The sequence below is a fragment of the Anopheles bellator genome, chromosome 2 (genome assembly GCF_943735745.2).
Source record: "Anopheles bellator chromosome 2, idAnoBellAS_SP24_06.2, whole genome shotgun sequence".
Taxonomy (NCBI): domain Eukaryota; kingdom Metazoa; phylum Arthropoda; class Insecta; order Diptera; family Culicidae; genus Anopheles; species Anopheles bellator.
In genome coordinates this window covers 27,307,296-27,324,705 of record NC_071286.1, presented here as the reverse complement: position 1 = coordinate 27,324,705, position 17,410 = coordinate 27,307,296, and the positions used below count along the sequence as shown (strand labels likewise).

Sequence of the window (17,410 nt, the reverse complement as noted above, 5' to 3'; positions counted from 1 at the left end):
ATTAATTTGACTTTCCAAACTAGCGGCACCGGCACCGGCGATGTGAGAGACTACATTACCGAAGTGTCCGCCGGGAGGTGCATAATTAATGTCGACGAGCAGCGCGATGGCAACGCTTTCGAACGTTGCAGTGGACGAGGAAACATTTGATAATCACTTGCCCGGTTGGTTCCATTCTTTCTGGGCCAGAAAATCTTGGACCGAAATCGGCAGCATAATTATCGCCCTCCGGGACCTGACCTTCAGGCTCTAGCCTGGCGACGGCTCTAGGACCTCGTCGACGGCGTCGAGTGGCCATGGAGTGCATGAATTAAGCACATCCCGCCGGGCTATCAGCCAAGGCGGCGGGACCACCTTTACCGGCCGCCTTCTGCGATCCACCCAAGTTGCTGCCACCCATCGGGGGGCCGAATAATAGGTTATCGCCGGCGAGAAAACGGTGGCCAACATTCGCTGATAGACATTCGCCGCACCGACAGCAGCTGACCCATTCTTTGAATTCGACCCATTCCGCGATGCAAGGACTGGCCTGGAGTGGCTTCTGCCAACGATTCTATGGTCCGTTTCGTTCGTGCCGCAGCTCGTGCTTCATTAAAGAAGCAACACGGTCCAACAATGTTGGACGCTGAAAAACACACGGCCAGAAGATGCGCACGAAAATGCCCCGGGGTCAACTGGGGCCGGTTGACGATTGTCGTCGCGCTCGGCTCGCCGGGGATGCAGGCTCCATTTCCCAGTCCGACCGGCTGCACGATGCACCGGAATCGGACGTAGGCCCCGTAATCAGCCGCTGGCTGCAAAAGTAAACATCCGATAAAAATGGTCGACCATCAACCCTGCACCGGTGAGGGCTTATCGGTTTCGGGGCTCCGGCGTTGGGCTGGAAACACATTGGACTCCGGGAAGCGACGAAATAGTGCACACGGCCAATCGGAGCCGAAAGGAAGCGGAACAAAAAAAAAAACGAAACGCGAGAATCGCTGACGGCGAAAATGGCGAAAGAACTGGCCTGCCGATAGCAGATTGACCTCTGCGGGGCTCAGTTTTACGATTCTTTGTGCCGCTCGGAAGAAGTCTCACGATTAATCTGCAGAGTCGATTTTATTCACATTCCCATATTCTGATAATAAGAGGCTTGAGTTGGTACAGTACACAACTCCACGGAGCTTCGCGTCCTGGGCCAGGGCTCCTTCACTCCGGGCTCCGATTTTCCCCATCTTGAGAGCCCGAGCTGTGCTTCCGACAGGGCCGGAGGGCGATGACCGCCGCCCAATACAAACAAACCCGGCTCCGATTGGGCCCTATCAGCTGTCAGCCGTGGTGCGTACCTGCAACCCTAATCCGACCGCGGACACCATCACGTCAAACAGTGTGCGCCCGCGATCTGTTGACTGTTTAGAGAAGCCGAAAATGGTCTCCCCACTTCCGTTGCGAGCTTATCGCGCCTTGCCGCAAATAGTCTCGTGCGGCTAAGATGGCGACCGATCAGTTTGATTAAAGCGCCACGGTTCCGTGCCATCGAGCACGAGGCCGCGAACGAAATTACAGCTTCACTCGTTATGGAAATCAAACTTCAACGGCAGAGATTTTCCACTTAATCAATCAACCCGGACGGACGGCTTTTCCCTGGCCACCGGTGATGGCCAGTGCTTCCCGATGGTGGGGCCAGTTTCTTCTACGGTTGGGAAAAACGACCCGGGGCCCGCCCGCTCTACCGAGCCGAGCGATTGATTAATGAATCGTTTGTAATTTAATACGGGATTTAATTTCAATCACTCAATCCACGGGCCGATTCCGGAAGGAATCGTCCCGCCAGCCAATCCCTGTAATCCGGCGCACTGAAACACTGTGAACTTGGTGAACTTGTCGGCGGGCTATGTAGAGAGAGAGCGAGAGAGATAGAGCACACGTTCGAAGATGCAGCCTAGGGTACTGCTTTCCCCGAGTGGGAAATTAATTAATTTAAGAAAACTAGCTTCGCCGGAGCGAGAATTTATAATCAAATGATAAAAGTGCACTCCCTGGGCAACACATTCGCCGGGTGCGTTAAGTAATGAGTTCGCAGTAGCCTCGGTACCAAGGGCTCAGCACTCCAGTCAAGCCAGCCAGGGCCAGTGCTGGGCTCATCAATCTTTCGGTGGAGTGTGATCTGGTGAGCCATGGTCTCCGTTTTTCCATCGAAAACCTATAAGGATCGATTTCTAGCTCATTGGTTGCAGAATGCGGGACCGCGAGCCAATTGCTGTTAGGGCGTCGTTTAGTACTTCAAGAACAAAGTTGTGTACTCAATCTAACGTGAGTTGCGGAGTGGATGATTCAAGGCCAAAAAATTAAGTAATCCTCTTCCTCGGTATTGGACTGCCACCGACGATCGTTCGATACTTCGTCGTTTGGGGTTCAATTATGGGTTCCCAAGTTGGTTTTCTTTGAACCTACCCTGACGCTACTGGGTTGATCAATAAGTTTTGACCTTCAATAACATAGGGCGCTTCTACTTAATTTATTGTGTTATGATGGTAGACTTTTCATATGACCGAGAATGTGAAATTTCATTTCAATCTGTCACTTCAACACAAGCCATTTTGTGTCGACGTCTCATAGTATTTTTGACAATGGAGAAAATCAAGTATCGTTCAGAGATTCAATTTTTGTTTTTGGAAGGTTTAAAAGCGAAGGAATTTTTTTTACGAATGTTGTAAGTATATTAGGACTTTTCGCATTCAATTAGTACAGTAAAAATATGAGTTGCCGGATTTAAACGTGGTCGTACGAGCCTTGAAGATGATCTATGCCAAGTACTTCTAAAATTAGTAACAACACCTGAAATTATAAAAAATAAAGTATGTCGTATTGGAAAATCGTCATTGAGTAGTTCAAGCAATATTTGGACTGAAATATTGGGTTTCAGAAAGCTGTGTGTACAATGGGTGCCGGACTCGCAAAAAATGGAACAAAAATACATTTCAATGCAACTTTCTCGACAACATTTAGAGCTTTTTCGAGAGGAAAATTTTATGCGACGATTCATCACTATGGATGAGACTTGGGTCTATCACCATGATCCTGAATCCAAACAAGACGCTTAAGAGTGGTGTGAACATCCGAACGACTTCTTCGAGTTCGTGTCCAGAAATCGCCCAAAAAGGTGTTGGCATCAAATTTTGGAATGCGAAAGAAATTTTGTTTGTGGATTATTTGCAAACTGGTAAAACAATAAATTCCGATTATTATTAGAACTGTTTTGATTTGTTAAAGGAAGAAGTTCGTGAAAAAGGACTCGGTTTACAGAAGAACAAAATCTTTTTTCTGCAGGACAATGCACTGTGTCACACGAGCATTTTGAGAATGCCAAAAATCCATTAATTAACGTTCGAATTGTTGGTCCATCACAAGATTTGCCCCCTAGCGATTTGCTTCTGTTTCCAGAACTTTAAAACGTCAGATTCTCGCGTCAGGAATGGAATTCAAAAATTGGAATCCCTTTGGTTCAAGTGTATTGATGTTCATGGAGACCATACTAAATAATAAAGTGTATTTCAAACCATAAATTTGTGCTCTTCTCTCAACGAGGCGCAAAACTTATGGAACAACCCAGTAGCTATCATCTTCGGCTGGAACAATGAACAACAAATAACACCGTCGTTCAATTGGCAGTCGACAAAGGCACAACATTTTGATGCCCACCGAGGACGAAGCTACCAAAACAGCATCGCTAAGCATCGTACTGCGCGATCGTATCGTCGCGATCGTCAAAGTGTTCAGCGTCCTCAGCTCTGACGCGGCCCGCGAGGGTGTCCGCAGCATTGGCTTTGTTCTTCCTCGCGGGCAGGTACTTTGGACCCCGACTCTAAACTCTAATTTGCCTCCGGCTGAGCGCGCCCGAGAGGGTGATTCGGATTGACTCAGCCTTGTCGTCCGATCGGATCGGTCCGCACCCTTTCGCTCTCTCGCTCTCGCCGACGGCCGTTATATCCGTGTCCGGGTTGCTTACGGAAACTTCCTTGCCGGCGGCCCGCCTTATCTGGCCAGCTTCACCTTGTTTGCCTTTTGGCGCGGTGCGGGTCCTCGGCTCGATCGCTCTCCGCTCTTATCGTGGGATTGTGTATCACCACCGTGTGCACCCCACTAGGCACCAACACTAGGGACGGTCAGCATACCGATCGTCCGAATTGAATTACCTACCACACGATCGAGCATAGAAGCGAGAGACAAACAGCATTCCTTCTCGGTGTAAGTGTTTGTGTGGTTGTGTGACCGTTTGTTAGGAAAGTTCTGGCTGGCTGGCTGGCTGGCGGATTGGCTGAGATTGCGGCTCGCTTATCAGTGCAAGCGCAACCGCTGGCCAGCAGTGTGTGTGGGGGGAAATTCTATAAAAGTACGCCATCGTGGTCGGAGTCCGTTATTCCCGACCGACCTGAGACCCACCCGGGATCGCCGGCGACAGCGATCGGTAGTGCAAGTACGGACGGATATTCTCCCTTCCCGAGTGGTACCCTATTTCATGTGCGGCGAACTGGTGGTTGTCCCCCTGGTTAATCCTGATTGAACCGTGAGTGAGTGACACGGTGCGTGCGTCGAGGCACGGAACAAGGATGTGGATCCTTGGCGGCAGCAGGAGGACCCTGCTCGGGGCCTTCCTGGTGACGCTAGTGCTGTTCGAAAGTGCTTTCGCAGGTACGTGAACCCTCTTCTCTGCGTAGAATAACGTCCCAAACACCGTCAGTTCTGGACGGAGTTTTGTGTTGAAACGTAGTTCCAACGAGTAGCCCGTAGAAACGGGGAAATCAGGGTCCGGTGTCGGGAGTGCATGCGCGGCAGTATGCCCGGAACCGACACGGAACCGCGAGCGAGAGTGTGAGGACAATTTGAAATAATTGAGACAATGAATTGTAATGGCGTCGGTGACGCGTAAACGGTCAACTGAACGTGGCTAGTTGCGTTTAGGCACCCTAGAACCGCCAGTTTAGTGGCGCAGTGTCGTAGGGACCAAAGTTTCCAGTGAACCCCACCATTCTTGGGAGCGTTTGGGGGGCCCTAAAGTCCAAACAGTTTCTCTAGAAACCACCCAAGACCGACCGGAACTGGGGGAACCCGGGGAAGATTTGATCGACCGTGCTGTTGGTGAAGCGTTCCAACGCCCTAAATCAAGATTGACAGCACCGGGGAGTTGAGTTTTGTTTTCATACTTTTCAATGAATTGAATTAACTAACTGACCGACCGCCGGCTAAGCTTCTCCGCTGCCGGGCGTCAATTGAATAACTCGATAGTAGCTCGCGGCCGGAACGCTCTAGAAAGTACCGCAACCGCAACTTCTTCAATTCGCTGGATTGATGGATTGTTTCGATGTTCAAAATCGAAAACATGAGCGCCACAACGAACAGAAAGGTTGCCCGGGGCTAGAAGCGGGGCTGTTTACTAGCTCCGGTGATGATGGACATGTTGAAAAGCCGCTACGGGAGTGGAATCGCCACGTAAACAGAGCACATTCCAACGGATTTAGATTGGAGCATTTGGTGACAAGTTTGCTAAACAACGGCCCGTTTTGTTGAATTAATCGTTAAAAATGAACCCACGTCAATTACCTCAACTGTCATCATCCCCCTTCTAGACGTCAAATTCTTTGATTTGGCAAAAACAGGCAACTGTTGACATGGGATACTTTTCTCAGCAAGCCATGCCGTTGCGGCAGCTTCCAGAAGTTTCCAGCGAAATGAGTCAACAGTTGGAAGTATACTTTGCTGACGTCACCTGAATAAGCTGGAAAGAAATTAGGCTCATACGACCTGATTGCAGTTAGCTGCAACTTTAGCTGGGCCGTTGCCTGGGCCGGCGATTTGTGTGGTGAATGACTGATAACGGTCAGTGGCAGCGATGATCCGGGAGTCCAATGTCAAGTTCAGGATCGACAGCGAAAGCGAGCCAAAGTAGGCGAATCATAGGCGGGCCGCGGGCTTATCAGCGCCGTGGACCTAGACGACCGTTCCTGCCTCGTCGGTCCGATGGCCTTTCGATCGTTGGGGTCAGAGCGGATTTTTCAAATAACAGATAAACCTCTGACACCGAGGCGTACTATCACGCAACGGGTCAACACACTCGCCATCCCGGGGCATCCCAGGCGTTATGCAAGCGCCGCGCGGCCCCGTCGAGATGGTTCGCAGCTACTCGTGCTAATCGATGTTTTGCTTTCTTTTTTTTCTGACGTTTCATCCCGATAGCCTCCTGCAAAACTGGGTGCCCAACACGTAAGTATCTGGGTGAGTGAGTCCCGAGTGGAGCCACTTTGAGTCTAACTGACCCTTTCGGTTTCGCAGCGGACAAGTCTAGCAAGTACAACTTCAAGCCCGGCACGGTCTACAGCTACGATGTGGACAGCTACGTGCAGATCCAGCAGTCGGATGCGGCGGCCAACAAGGAAACGACCCTGAAGGTCGAGGGCAAGGTGCAGCTGTACGCCGGCGACAACTGCCAGTACACGCTGAAGGTGGTGTCGCTGACGTCGTACGCGCCGGACGGCAAGAAGACAGCGTTCGGGAACGAGATCGGCAAGCCGGTCCAGTTTGCGCTCTCGAACGATGAGCTCGCGCCGCAGCTCTGTGCCGAGGCCGACGATAGCGACTTCTCGGTGAACGTGAAGCGCGGTCTGGTGTCGCTGTTCCAGTCGGCCCAGGACAAGAGCGTCGAGACGGACGTGTTCGGCGTCTGCCGGACCGACTTCTCGAGCCACACGTCCGGCGGGGCGACCGTCGTGAGCAAGTCGCGTGACCTGAGCAACTGCGCCTACCGGGAGTCCCTGTCGAACAGCTTCGTGACCCGCATCGTCAACAGCAAGGCCGGCATCAAGTCGACGCCGCTGCTGGAGAGCTACTACAACAGCCAGCAAACGTTCAAGGATGGGCTGCTGGAATCGGTCAAGCTGGGCGAGGAATACCACTACATGCCGTACCTGAAAGAGAAGGTCGGCGTGACGGCCAAGGTGACGACGAAGCTGACGCTAACCGGGCAGCAGGGCGGAGCCGCTCCGACCCTGGCTGGCAATGCGGAATCCCGTTCGGTTATTTTCGAAAACCCCGAGCAACGGTCGGCCGGAAACTTACCCGTCGTCAAGCAGGAACTGCGGGCCACCATCGACTCGTACGTCAACGGAGCGGTGGGCAAGAAGACTTCCAGTCTGTTCCTGGAGCTGATCCAGCTGATGCGCTTCTCCACGAAGGAAGACTTCCTGACGCTCTACAACCAGGTGAAGGCCGGAAGCGTTGCCCCGAACAAGTCGCTATCGCGCAAGGTCTACCTGGACGCCCTGTTCCGCGTCGGAACGGGCGATGCCGTCGAGGCCATCACGCAGCTGTACAAGAACAAGGAAATCACCGACACCCAGGAGCAGAAGCTGGCGTTCGTGTCGCTCAACCTGGTCAACTCGATGACGAAGGAAGCGCTGAAGGCGGTCAACAAGCTGCTCGATGGGAACCCGCCGCGCGAGGCGTACCTGAGTGTCGGGTCGCTCGTCAGCAAGTACTGCCAGAAGCACGGCTGCCAGTCGGCGGACGTGAAGGAAATCTCGAACAAGTTCGGTACCAAGCTGGGCAAGTGCCAGAGCAGCACGCGCGCCGACGAGGACACGATCGTGGCCGTCCTGAAGGGAGTCCGCAACTCGGACAATCTGGTTGCCCCGCTGCTCGACAAGGTGCTGACCTGCACCGGACCGGGCGCCTCTTCGCGGGTCCGCGTAGCCGCCCTGCAGGCATTGCCGGCGGCGTCCTGTAACAAGAAGGTGGTGGCCGCTGCCCTCAACACGCTGAAGGATGCGAGCGAAGACTCGGAGATTCGGATTCACGCGTACCTGTCGCTGGTCGAGTGTCCGTCGGCCAATGTGGCGAACGAGCTGAAGGCACTGCTGGATCAGGAGAAGGTGTACCAGGTCGGTTCGTTCATCACGTCCCACCTGGCCAGCCTGCGCGCCTCGGTCGATCCGACGCGTGAGGCCGCCCGGCAACACTTCGGTAAGCTGCGCACCTCGAACAAGTTCCCGTTCGACGTACGGCGCTACTCGTTTAACCGCGAGTTCTCGTACGCCGTCGAATCCCTCGGAGTCGGGGCCAGTGCGGAAGCCAGCGTCATCTACTCGCAGAAGAGTTTCCTGCCGAAATCGGTTGGGGTGAACTTCACCGCGGAACTGTTCGGTAATGCGGTGAACGTGTTCGAGCTGGAGGGCCGCCAGGATAATCTGGAGCGTCTGGTGGAGCACTACTTCGGTCCGAAGGGTTTCTTCTCCGGCCTGGACCTGCAGAGCGCGTACGATCGCGTGGTACAGCAGTACCAGAAGCTGTCGGATAAGGCGAAGGAACGGTTCCGTCGCGGTATCCGCGAGGACATCCGTGCGCTGGCCAAAACGGTGGACCTCCACAATGACGCACTGCAGGACTTTAACCTCGATCTGACGCTGAAGGTGTTCGGTTCGGAGCTGTTCTTCCTCAGTACGGGCGATAACGTACCCACAAGCCCGGACGAGTTCCTCGATAAGGCGCTCGAGTGCTTCGATAAGCTGGTCGAGGGTGCCAAGAAGTTCGAGCGCACGTTCGAACATCACGCCCTGTTCCTGGACACGGATCTCGTGTATAGCACCGCGCTCGGACTACCGTTGAAGCTGTCGGCGCACGGTGCCGGAGTGGCTCGGCTGGACGCGGCCGTCGACGTGGACCTGAAGGCACTGGTGAAGGACTACAGCAACGCCAAGTTTAACGTAAAGCTGGCACCGAGCGCTAGCTTCGAGGTGACCGGCACGCTCAGCGTCGATGCGTTCAACGTGATGACCGGTCTGCAGGTGGCCGTTTCTGGCCACTCGTCGACCGGAGCGGCCGTCAAGTTTGCGCTTCGGGACGCATCCGCCTACGAGCTAACCGTGGACACGCTCCGGAACAAGCAGGAACTGGTGTCCGTCAGCTTCCGCGAGGTGTTCGTGACGAGGGAACGTGGCAATCAGCTGATCACCCTGCCGGCCAAGCGCCACGATCTGGGCAACAAGTATACGGCCTGTTTCGACAATCTGAACCCCTTCATCGGAGTGACGGTTTGTGTGGCCAACCGAGACCACCAGCGCACGGAGGAGGTGTTCGAGGTGTACCTGGAGGTCGAGCCGCAGTTCCACTTCTCCGGACAGCTCGATAACAGCAACCCGAAGCACGTGTCGCTGCTGCTGAGCTTCGACACGCCCGGTTCCCAGACGAAACGCTTGACGAACCTACGTCTGGAAGGTGTGACCGGTGCCGAGCTGTACGTGAAGGCCACTCTGGAGTCACCGATCCGCAACGTGGACTTCCAGCTGGGGGTGAACAACAACGATAAAGAGGTGGCGCTGTACGCACTGGCCCACAACGGAGCGGAAGAATACCTGGCCAAGATCGGGTTCGAGAAGGGTGCTTCGGGTGGTCGCGACGAGTACGTTCCGATCTTCACGATCCGCTCGCCGAAGGGTGATGCTCAGGTGTCGAAGATCGTCCAGACCACGGGCAAGATTGTGGTCGAGCAGATGGAAGGGGGAAAGCGCAAGTACCACCTCGAGAACATTGAGTGGACGAGCCCGTACGCCCCGAAGACCACCGTGAACGGGCACGTGGTGTCGAACAGTGAGGGAAGCTTCGATGCCGCCGTCGACGTCACCGTCGATCAGGTGGTGAGCAACGTGGTGGGACACCTGGACTTTGACCTGCGGCACGTGAATCTGCAGCTGGAGAAGCGTACACCGAGCGACCCGGCCAAGAACTTCAAAGCGCACCTGGAGGTGGCGTACACGGAGAACTCGTTCAAGAACCTGCTCTCGTTCGCGACCGGCAAGGACCTGGGCAATCCGACCAGCAAGTACGAGCTAAGCCAGCTGGCCGAGTTTACGCTGAAACCGGACGCCAAGGGACTGGAGTCGCTGAAGCTGACCAACAAACTGCAGGTGCCGAAGCAGACGCTCCGGCTGGACTTTGCCACGAACCGGAACCAGTTCCTGCTGGACGGCGAGTACGCGTACGAGAAGTACAAGGTGGCGGCCAGCGTCGACGCGAAGTACAACGAGAAGACGGCCGGCGATTACGACGTGCAGGTGGGTGGGTCACTCAACAAGCACTTCTTCAAGTTCTTCGCGAAGCGCATCGTGGAACAGAGCAAGAGTCGCTTCAGCAACCGGCTTACGGCCAGCACCGGCACCAAGGTCGAGCTGAACGGCGCGGTCACGAACCGGTTCACCAGCCAGGAGGGTGAACTGAACCTGGAGGGAGCCCTGGTTGCCGCCGACAAAGCTGCTCCGTACAAGTAGGTTCCGTAGTAGGTGACGGGTGTACCTTCCAGTGACTAAAGTCTGGTTCCTTTTCAGGCTTGCTCTGACGGTAGTGTTCAACGCGGCGAACGTTCTGTCCAACGCGAAGGTATTGGTCGACAAGGAAGAATTCGCTACGTACGACTTCAAGCTGGAACGCGGCGAGGACCCCAACGGCAAATTCACGGTAAGTGGATTGTTGACAACAGTTTGACAGCTGCCTGTGCTGCCTGTCAGTCGACTGCAATGTCAACCAGAACGAACCGTCACCGCTCGGCACACCAATGGCGATATTCTAACAACTTTCTAACTTTCTCTTCTCCGCGTGCAGTTTACGGTGAAGGACCTGTTCGACGGTAACGGTGAGCTGAAGTCGGCCAAGGGACAGGGCGACCTGTTCGCCGTGGTCAGCTTCCTGAAGCAGGACCGCAAGGTGAAGCTGGACAGCAAGTTCAAGGTGAGCGCCCCGGTCTACGATGTGGCGGTGGACTTTTACTACGACTTCGAGAAGGACAACAGCAAGCTGGTGCACTTCGAGACGAAGAACAAGGTCACGCAGACGAGCTTCGACAGCAAGAACGTGGTGGAGGTGTTCTCGGAGCGGTACGAGCTGAGCGTGCAGGGCCAGGGCAACCCGAAACCGGTGGACGGTACGTTCAGCAGCAAGTTCAGCCTGGTGCTGCCGACCGGACGCCAGCTGGGCGGTGACTTCAAGCGGGACGTTTCGACGAAGGACGAGAAAAAGTTCGCCAAGATGGTGACCAACCTGTACGATCGGCTGCCGGGTGGCAAGCAGCGCTCGGTGCAGTGGACCGGCGAGCTGAAGGATGCCGACCTGAAGGCAAGGCTGTTCCAGTCTGCCCACACGGTCCTGTACAGCGATCTGGACTCGAAGACGGTGAAGGTCGACGTCGGAGTGAAGCACGTCCCGGCCGGTAACTACCGGGCGGCATCCGGTAGCCTGAAGCTGTCCGGAGAGCTGCTTCCGCAGGCGGCCGAACTGACGTTCGATGTGGACGAGTACTGTGAGCATCACGCCAAGTACCGTGTTGGGGGCAAGTACGGAGCCGAGTTTGGGGCCCAGGTCGATGGGTACTACCACGTCGGTGGCCACGGCAAGCCGGCCAACCACGATCTGAAGGTAGCACTCACGGTCGCCTCCTTCAAGCTGGCGGTCGCTTCGAATGGCAAGTATCTGCAGCCCGAAACCGACGATGGGGTGCACGAGCTCGACTACAGCGGTTCGGTGGACTACAACGGTCAGGTTGCATCCGTAACGACGCACGCCAAGGGAAATCTGGCCCGGGGCAACGGCAACCTGAAACTGGCCCTGCCCAACGTGGATCCGATCGCTGCGGAAGGCTCGTACACGTACGACGCCAAGGATGGTGGATCACTGGCGACGAACGGAGCGCTGAAGGTGTCGTACGGACAGGGCAAGAACTTTGACTTCTCGGGCTCGGCCAAGGTCCCGTCGGCGGACGATGTGCAGGTCCACCTGACGCTCAAGTCGGAGTTTGAGAACGTGCGCAGCGTGGACGTGACGTTCAAGCACGCCAAAACGGGCGGCAGTGCGTACAACACGAAGGCGCTGGTGACGGCCGACGGCAAGAAGTACAGCGTCGAGAATGCGGTCGTCCTGACGGACTCGAACCCGTCGGTCGACTTCACGCTGGGCTACCCGGGCAAGACGGTGAAGGTGTACGGTAGCTACAAGGCGCTCGGCCACAGTGCCTTCAAGGCGGAGGCGAAGGTGCAAAACTTGGCCGACTTCGACCTGGAGGCGAACGTAGAGGGCAACTTTGACAGCTACCAGACGTTCTACTTCAAGCTGTACGGCGATGCACCGAAGCTGAACGCGAACCAGTTCACGGTCGAGGTGAACGCGAAACCGGGCGCCAACGGCAAGGGACTCAGCTTCCGGGCCTCCGAAGGCGGAAAGGACATTCTGAGCGGTTACGCCGATTACTCGGTCAAGGAGCACGGCTCGGGAAGCGTCATCGAGGGCCAGGGCAGTGTGAAGTTGTACGATAAGCAGCAGAGCGCCACGTTTAAGGTGGTGCGCGAACGGCTCTCCGAATCGGGGGCCTCCGTGAAGCTGACGGCCGCGATCGGTAAAAACAACCTCCTGTACGATGCTCACGTCCACCCGAACAACTTCCGGCTGAAGATGGCTCTGTGTGACGAGGCGAAGAAGTGCACGAACGTGGAGCTGGCGTCGAAGTTGGAGCGTGCCGATACGAACTCGTTCAAGCACGAGGCCCTCGTCTCGGTGGAACTGCAGCAGCTCGGGTACGACCACGAGTTTGGACTGTCGGCCAAGACGAGCGCCAACGGGCTGCAGCTTGACCACACGACCGACGTGCAGCTGAAGGAGCGGAAGCAACCGAAGTACCAGTACCTGCTGTACATCCATCCGTCGTCGGCCGGCGCCAGCCTGATCCTGCCGACGCGCACCGTCGCCGTCGAAGGGGTGTTCAACGTGCCGAAGGACAAGTTCGGTCTGTTCGATGGTAGCGTTTCGTTCTACCTCGACCGAAAGAACGACCCGGACAACAAGGCCACGTTTGGGGTGCGCGCCGAAACGAAGGCCCTCGGCTCGGCCGGGGTCAGTGCGAGTGGAGCGTTGACGTTCTCGCACCCAACCATCAAGGCGCTGGCGGTCCGCGCCAAGGGTAGCCTCGATGGGGACAACCACGCTGCGGACGGATCGGTCGAGTTCGATATCTTCAAGAAGGCCAGCGACAAGATCGTCGCCAAGGTGCGCTACGTCAACGGTGACCAGTCGTACCGGGGCTTCAACATCACGACGGAGGCGAGCGTAAGCAGCAAGGGACTGGGACTGAACTGTGGTTTCTCCGGCCATTCGGCGCTATCGTTCGCGAACCGCCAGGCCAGTGCGGCCGGTTCACTGACGCTACCCTTCGAGGGCTACACCTTCGGCAGTTACTTCTTCGGTAGCCCGGAACAGTTCGACTTCCTGCTCACGCGCTTCGGCGAGGACTTTGTGCGGGCGCACGGAACGTTCGATTTCAAGAAGTACCGGGCCGATTTCACATCCACCGTCCGGTTCGTGCCGAACCGTCCGGTGGTGTTCGAGTCGCAGCTGAGTGGGCTCACGTCGGCATCGTTCGCCTTCAAGCAGGATCCGTTCTTCAGCGCGGACGGTTCGTTCGGCGTCGATAAGGCGATCCTCCTGAATGTGATCGGCGAAGGAAAGCAGTTGCTGACCGCCAAGGTAACGCTGGATGCGACGCACTTCCTATCGACCGAGTACAAGGTGGACGAGGCGAACGCGAAGACATTCCTGGTGGCGCTCAACAAACAGCTGCAGGGTGACTTCGGGGTCGTGAAGGATGACATTACGCAGCGGTACGGCAAGCTGACGCAGGAAGTGTCCACGCTGTCGACGAACGTGGTGAACGCGCTGCCGGACTTTGGCAAGTTCCAGGAGAGCTACCGGAAGCAGCTGCAGAAGCTGCAGGAGGACGTGATGAGCGATCCGACCATCGCCGAGTTCGTGCGGGCAGCTTCGAAGGTGTTCGAGGCCGTGGCCGAGGTGTTCGGCAATCTGTCGCAGGTGTACGTCGAGGCCTTCCGCAAGATTTCCACCATCGTGAACGACGTCACGGCGAAGCTGGTGGAAACGTTCAACACGAAGGTGCTGCCGGCGCTGAAGGAACTCTCCGCCAAGGTGGAGGCGCTCCTCTTCAACGTCTACGAAGAAACGGTCAAACTGGTGATGGCCATGTTCGAGCGCACCGTCAAGGCGCTGAAGGTGTTCGAGGAGGACTTCAACAAGATCGCCGGCAACGTGTCGGAGCTGTTCAAGACGTTCGCCCAAACGCTTACCCGGGCCGTCCAGGCGCTGGAGAAGGAGTTCAAGGATCTGTACAAACTGGCCCAGGACTACGTCGAGTCGTTCGATGAGTTCAAGGCGGTGAAGGAAACGCTGCAGCAGTACTTCGATGGGCTCGATCGGTACGCGTACCAGTTGCTGCGGGAGGTGCTGGTTCTGGTCGAGGACCTATACCCGGTGCCGGAGATCAAGGAGTTCACCGGTGCCATCAACCGGTACGTTAGCAGCAAGCTGGACGGCAAGCCGGTCAACGACGTTGAGGAACTGAAGGCGATTGCCGTGAGCTTCGTGAAGGCCATCAACCTGATCGTGGAACGGCTCATCTCGAGCGCGAATCTGCATCTGTCCGAGCCGACCTTCGGTAGCGATAGTCTGACGTCGTTTGTCACCTTCAAGCTCGTGCCGTACGTATCGAGCGTCCAGTTCAGTCCGTGGAACTTTGTCCGCAACGAGAAGCTGTACTCGCTCCGGGACCTGGTCCATCAGCTGCGTCTGTACGCGTTCAATCCGTTCGCCCGCGTGCCACTGTTCAGCATGCACGGTCAGCTGGCCGACGGAGGACACTTCTTCACGTTCGACGACAAACACTTTACGTTCCCGGGAAGCTGCTCGTACCTGCTGGCCTCCGACTTTGTCGATGGCAACTTCAGTCTCGTGGCGGATATGGACGCCGGTCATCTGAAGTCGGTGACGCTGCTCGATCGGGACTCGTCGGTGGAGCTGACCAGCAGCGGTGCTGTGAAGTTCAACGGAAAGGAAACCGATCTGCCGATTCATAAGGGCGACGTGTACGCGTTCCGCAAGTACTACACCGTCACGGTGGGTACCCGGTATGGTGCGCAGGTGATGTGCACGACCGACCTGAAGATCTGTCACTTCTTCGTGTCCGGTTTCTACCTCGGTCGGCTGCGCGGTCTGCTCGGAAACGGAAACCACGAGCCGTACGATGATCTGGCCCTGCCGGACGGTAAGATCGCAGACGGATCCACCGACTTTGCGAACCGCTACAAAACGAGCGCGGCATGTGGTGCCATCTCGGACCATGGACACGATTCGCACGAGCACGCGAACCCAACTTGCGCCAAGTTCTTCGGTTCTGACTCACCGCTGAAGCTCTGCTCGTATCTGCGCGACCCGACCGGCTACAAGGAAGCGTGTAACCACGCGGCCCACGAAGCTGGCGAGAAGGGTGCCGACGAGGCGGCTTGTGAGATTGCCCAGCTCTACGCCTCGACCTGCCGGTTGTACGGTATCCCGACCGCTGCGCCAAGCCAGTGCCACAAGTGCTCGACGGACGAGGGCCGCTCGGTGGACGTCGGTGACTGGTTCTCGGTGAAGGCACCGCAGAAGAAGGCCGACGTTGTGGTGGTGGTCGATACGACGCTGGGACCGCTGCTCGGCGAGCTGGTGCAGGCCACGATTAACGATCTGCGCAAGGAGCTGAAGGCAACGGGCATCAGCGATGTGCACGTGGCCGTGATCGGGTACAGCAAGACCAGCAAGTACACGAGCCTCTTCTCGGCCGGTGGCAAACTGGACTACACCGGCAAGCTGGGCCAGGCGGACCTGAGTGGGCCGCAGCAGTGCAAGGGACTGACGACGGGCTACGAGCCGGTCGACAAGGTACTGCAGACGCTCCACGACGCCGGCGAGCAGGTCCGCGAAGACCTGGGAGCCACCACCGAGGTGCAAGCCGTGAGCCAAGCGTTCTCTTATCCGTTCCGGGCCACCGCCAGCAAGTCGGTGCTGATCGTTCGCTCGGACTCGTTCGAAATCGCTCACCCGGTAAGTCCTGATGGGCGTGGGGTTTCTAGTTGCCAGTGACAGGAGTCTAACCATACGGCTGATTTTTGCAGGGCCGCGCTCTCAGCGCAGCGCTTGGAGTGGCCAACGTGAGGCTGCGAGGCGTTTCGCTCAACATGATCGCCCCACTGAAGAACCTCGGACTCGCGAACACCAAGGACCAGTCGAAGGTCAAATCGATTGTTGGTAAGTGTGTGGCTAGCTCGCGAGTGCCCGACGGGGTACTAACTCAGGTCCGATTCCCGGTTCCAGGCTTCAACGAGAAGGTGGTGTTCCCGATCAACGACAAGAAGCGTGTCGTGGGTTCGGCCGACCAGCGGAAGGCCCTGAAGTACGACGACGTGCCCGGTGTGGTCGCGGTCGAGCGATCGGGCGGTAACTTCTTCGTGCTGCAGAACTTCTCCCAGCAGAAGACCCCCAAGGACAAGAAGCAGTTCATTTCGATCGTTGCCGCCGTGCTGGCCGATCAGCTGTCGCGAACGGAAACGACCAACGACTGCCTGTGCTACCTGCGCGGTGGTCTCCACCCGGAGGCGGTCTGCTCCGCCACCGACGTTCAGATGCTGCCGCCATCGGTAAGAATCTGCACTCCACTAAATCGGGATCCTTTCGCGGGAGTTCCTTAACCGTGACCTGCTTCTCTCCATTCCATTGCAGAAGAAAGCTGGCGGAGCTAAGGGATAGGCGGTGCTGAATGTCTCTGAACCAAATCACTGTAGCAGTTGTATTTATTGTAAGCGGAAGCGGAGCGCTGGGGCTTGGGCGGACATCATCATCGATACCCGCCGCAAGGTGTCTAGGACCCGTCGGAGCGGCGGCCACCACGAGAGTCACAACGGGAACGGCATGAACGGCGCTCTAGAGCGAAGAGAATGGAATCTACGATTTCAGCACCTCTTCTTCATGGACAACATTTAAACATCATTTACATGCTTGGTTGAAATAAATATTGTGACGTTACCGGAAAAAAACACTCGGAAGTCTCCTACTTTAAGCGCTCGGCGTTGTCCGTTGGAGTTGGACCTTCTTAAAGTTGTCCTGTAAAGCGTCATCAACATTGTCCGAACGCCAACCAGAGGGCAATGGGGAGGTGGTAAGTAACACCCGAACCGTTGGTGGCAACATCCGGCCATTTTACTCTGTCCAATTAAACACACCACATCCGGGCCCTCGGCGACTGCCTCATTTCCAATCAAACAGGATCATTTACCATTCCGGAAACGCAATTCTCCGCCCGCGTTCCGGGTGGTGCTGATTGAATCGAATCGCCGTTTCAATCGAAATCCAATGAACTCCGATGGCCGATGGGGCCCCCGTAAGCGTAATCTAATCCACATACAAATAAAATAGCTTTAAATATGGGCGATCGTGGATCGTTCGCCGAGCCCTCCCCGGTTCCCTTCCGGTCCCGGGCGTTCGGGCCACGGCGGCGGTCGGCTGCCGTTTGATT

The 17,410-nt window shown here is 56.4% G+C and overlaps 1 protein-coding gene across 1 annotated transcript; it reads left to right on the top strand.

Moving 5' to 3' along the window:
• The first annotated feature begins 4,592 nt into the window (after positions 1–4,592).
• LOC131211100 (apolipophorins) lies at positions 4,593–16,920 on the top strand. Its single transcript, XM_058204454.1, has 8 exons — positions 4,593–4,674; positions 6,217–6,243; positions 6,313–10,294; positions 10,356–10,485; positions 10,630–15,942; positions 16,014–16,146; positions 16,213–16,535; positions 16,618–16,920. The coding sequence occupies exons 1-8, from the start codon at positions 4,593–4,595 to the stop codon at positions 16,642–16,644; spliced, it is 10,017 nt and encodes a 3,338-aa protein (XP_058060437.1). The 3' UTR covers positions 16,645–16,920.
• The last annotated feature ends 490 nt before the right edge of the window (positions 16,921–17,410 follow it).

Coding starts and splice junctions, on each gene's coding strand:
- LOC131211100 (XM_058204454.1), top strand. CDS start 4,593: ATGTGGATCCTTGGCGGCAGCAGGAGGACCCTGCTCGGGGCCTTCCTG. Junction 6,244..6,312: donor CAAAACTGGGTGCCCAACAC/GTAAGTATCTGG, acceptor TCGGTTTCGCAG/CGGACAAGTCTAGCAAGTAC. Junction 16,147..16,212: donor GAAGGTCAAATCGATTGTTG/GTAAGTGTGTGG, acceptor TCCCGGTTCCAG/GCTTCAACGAGAAGGTGGTG.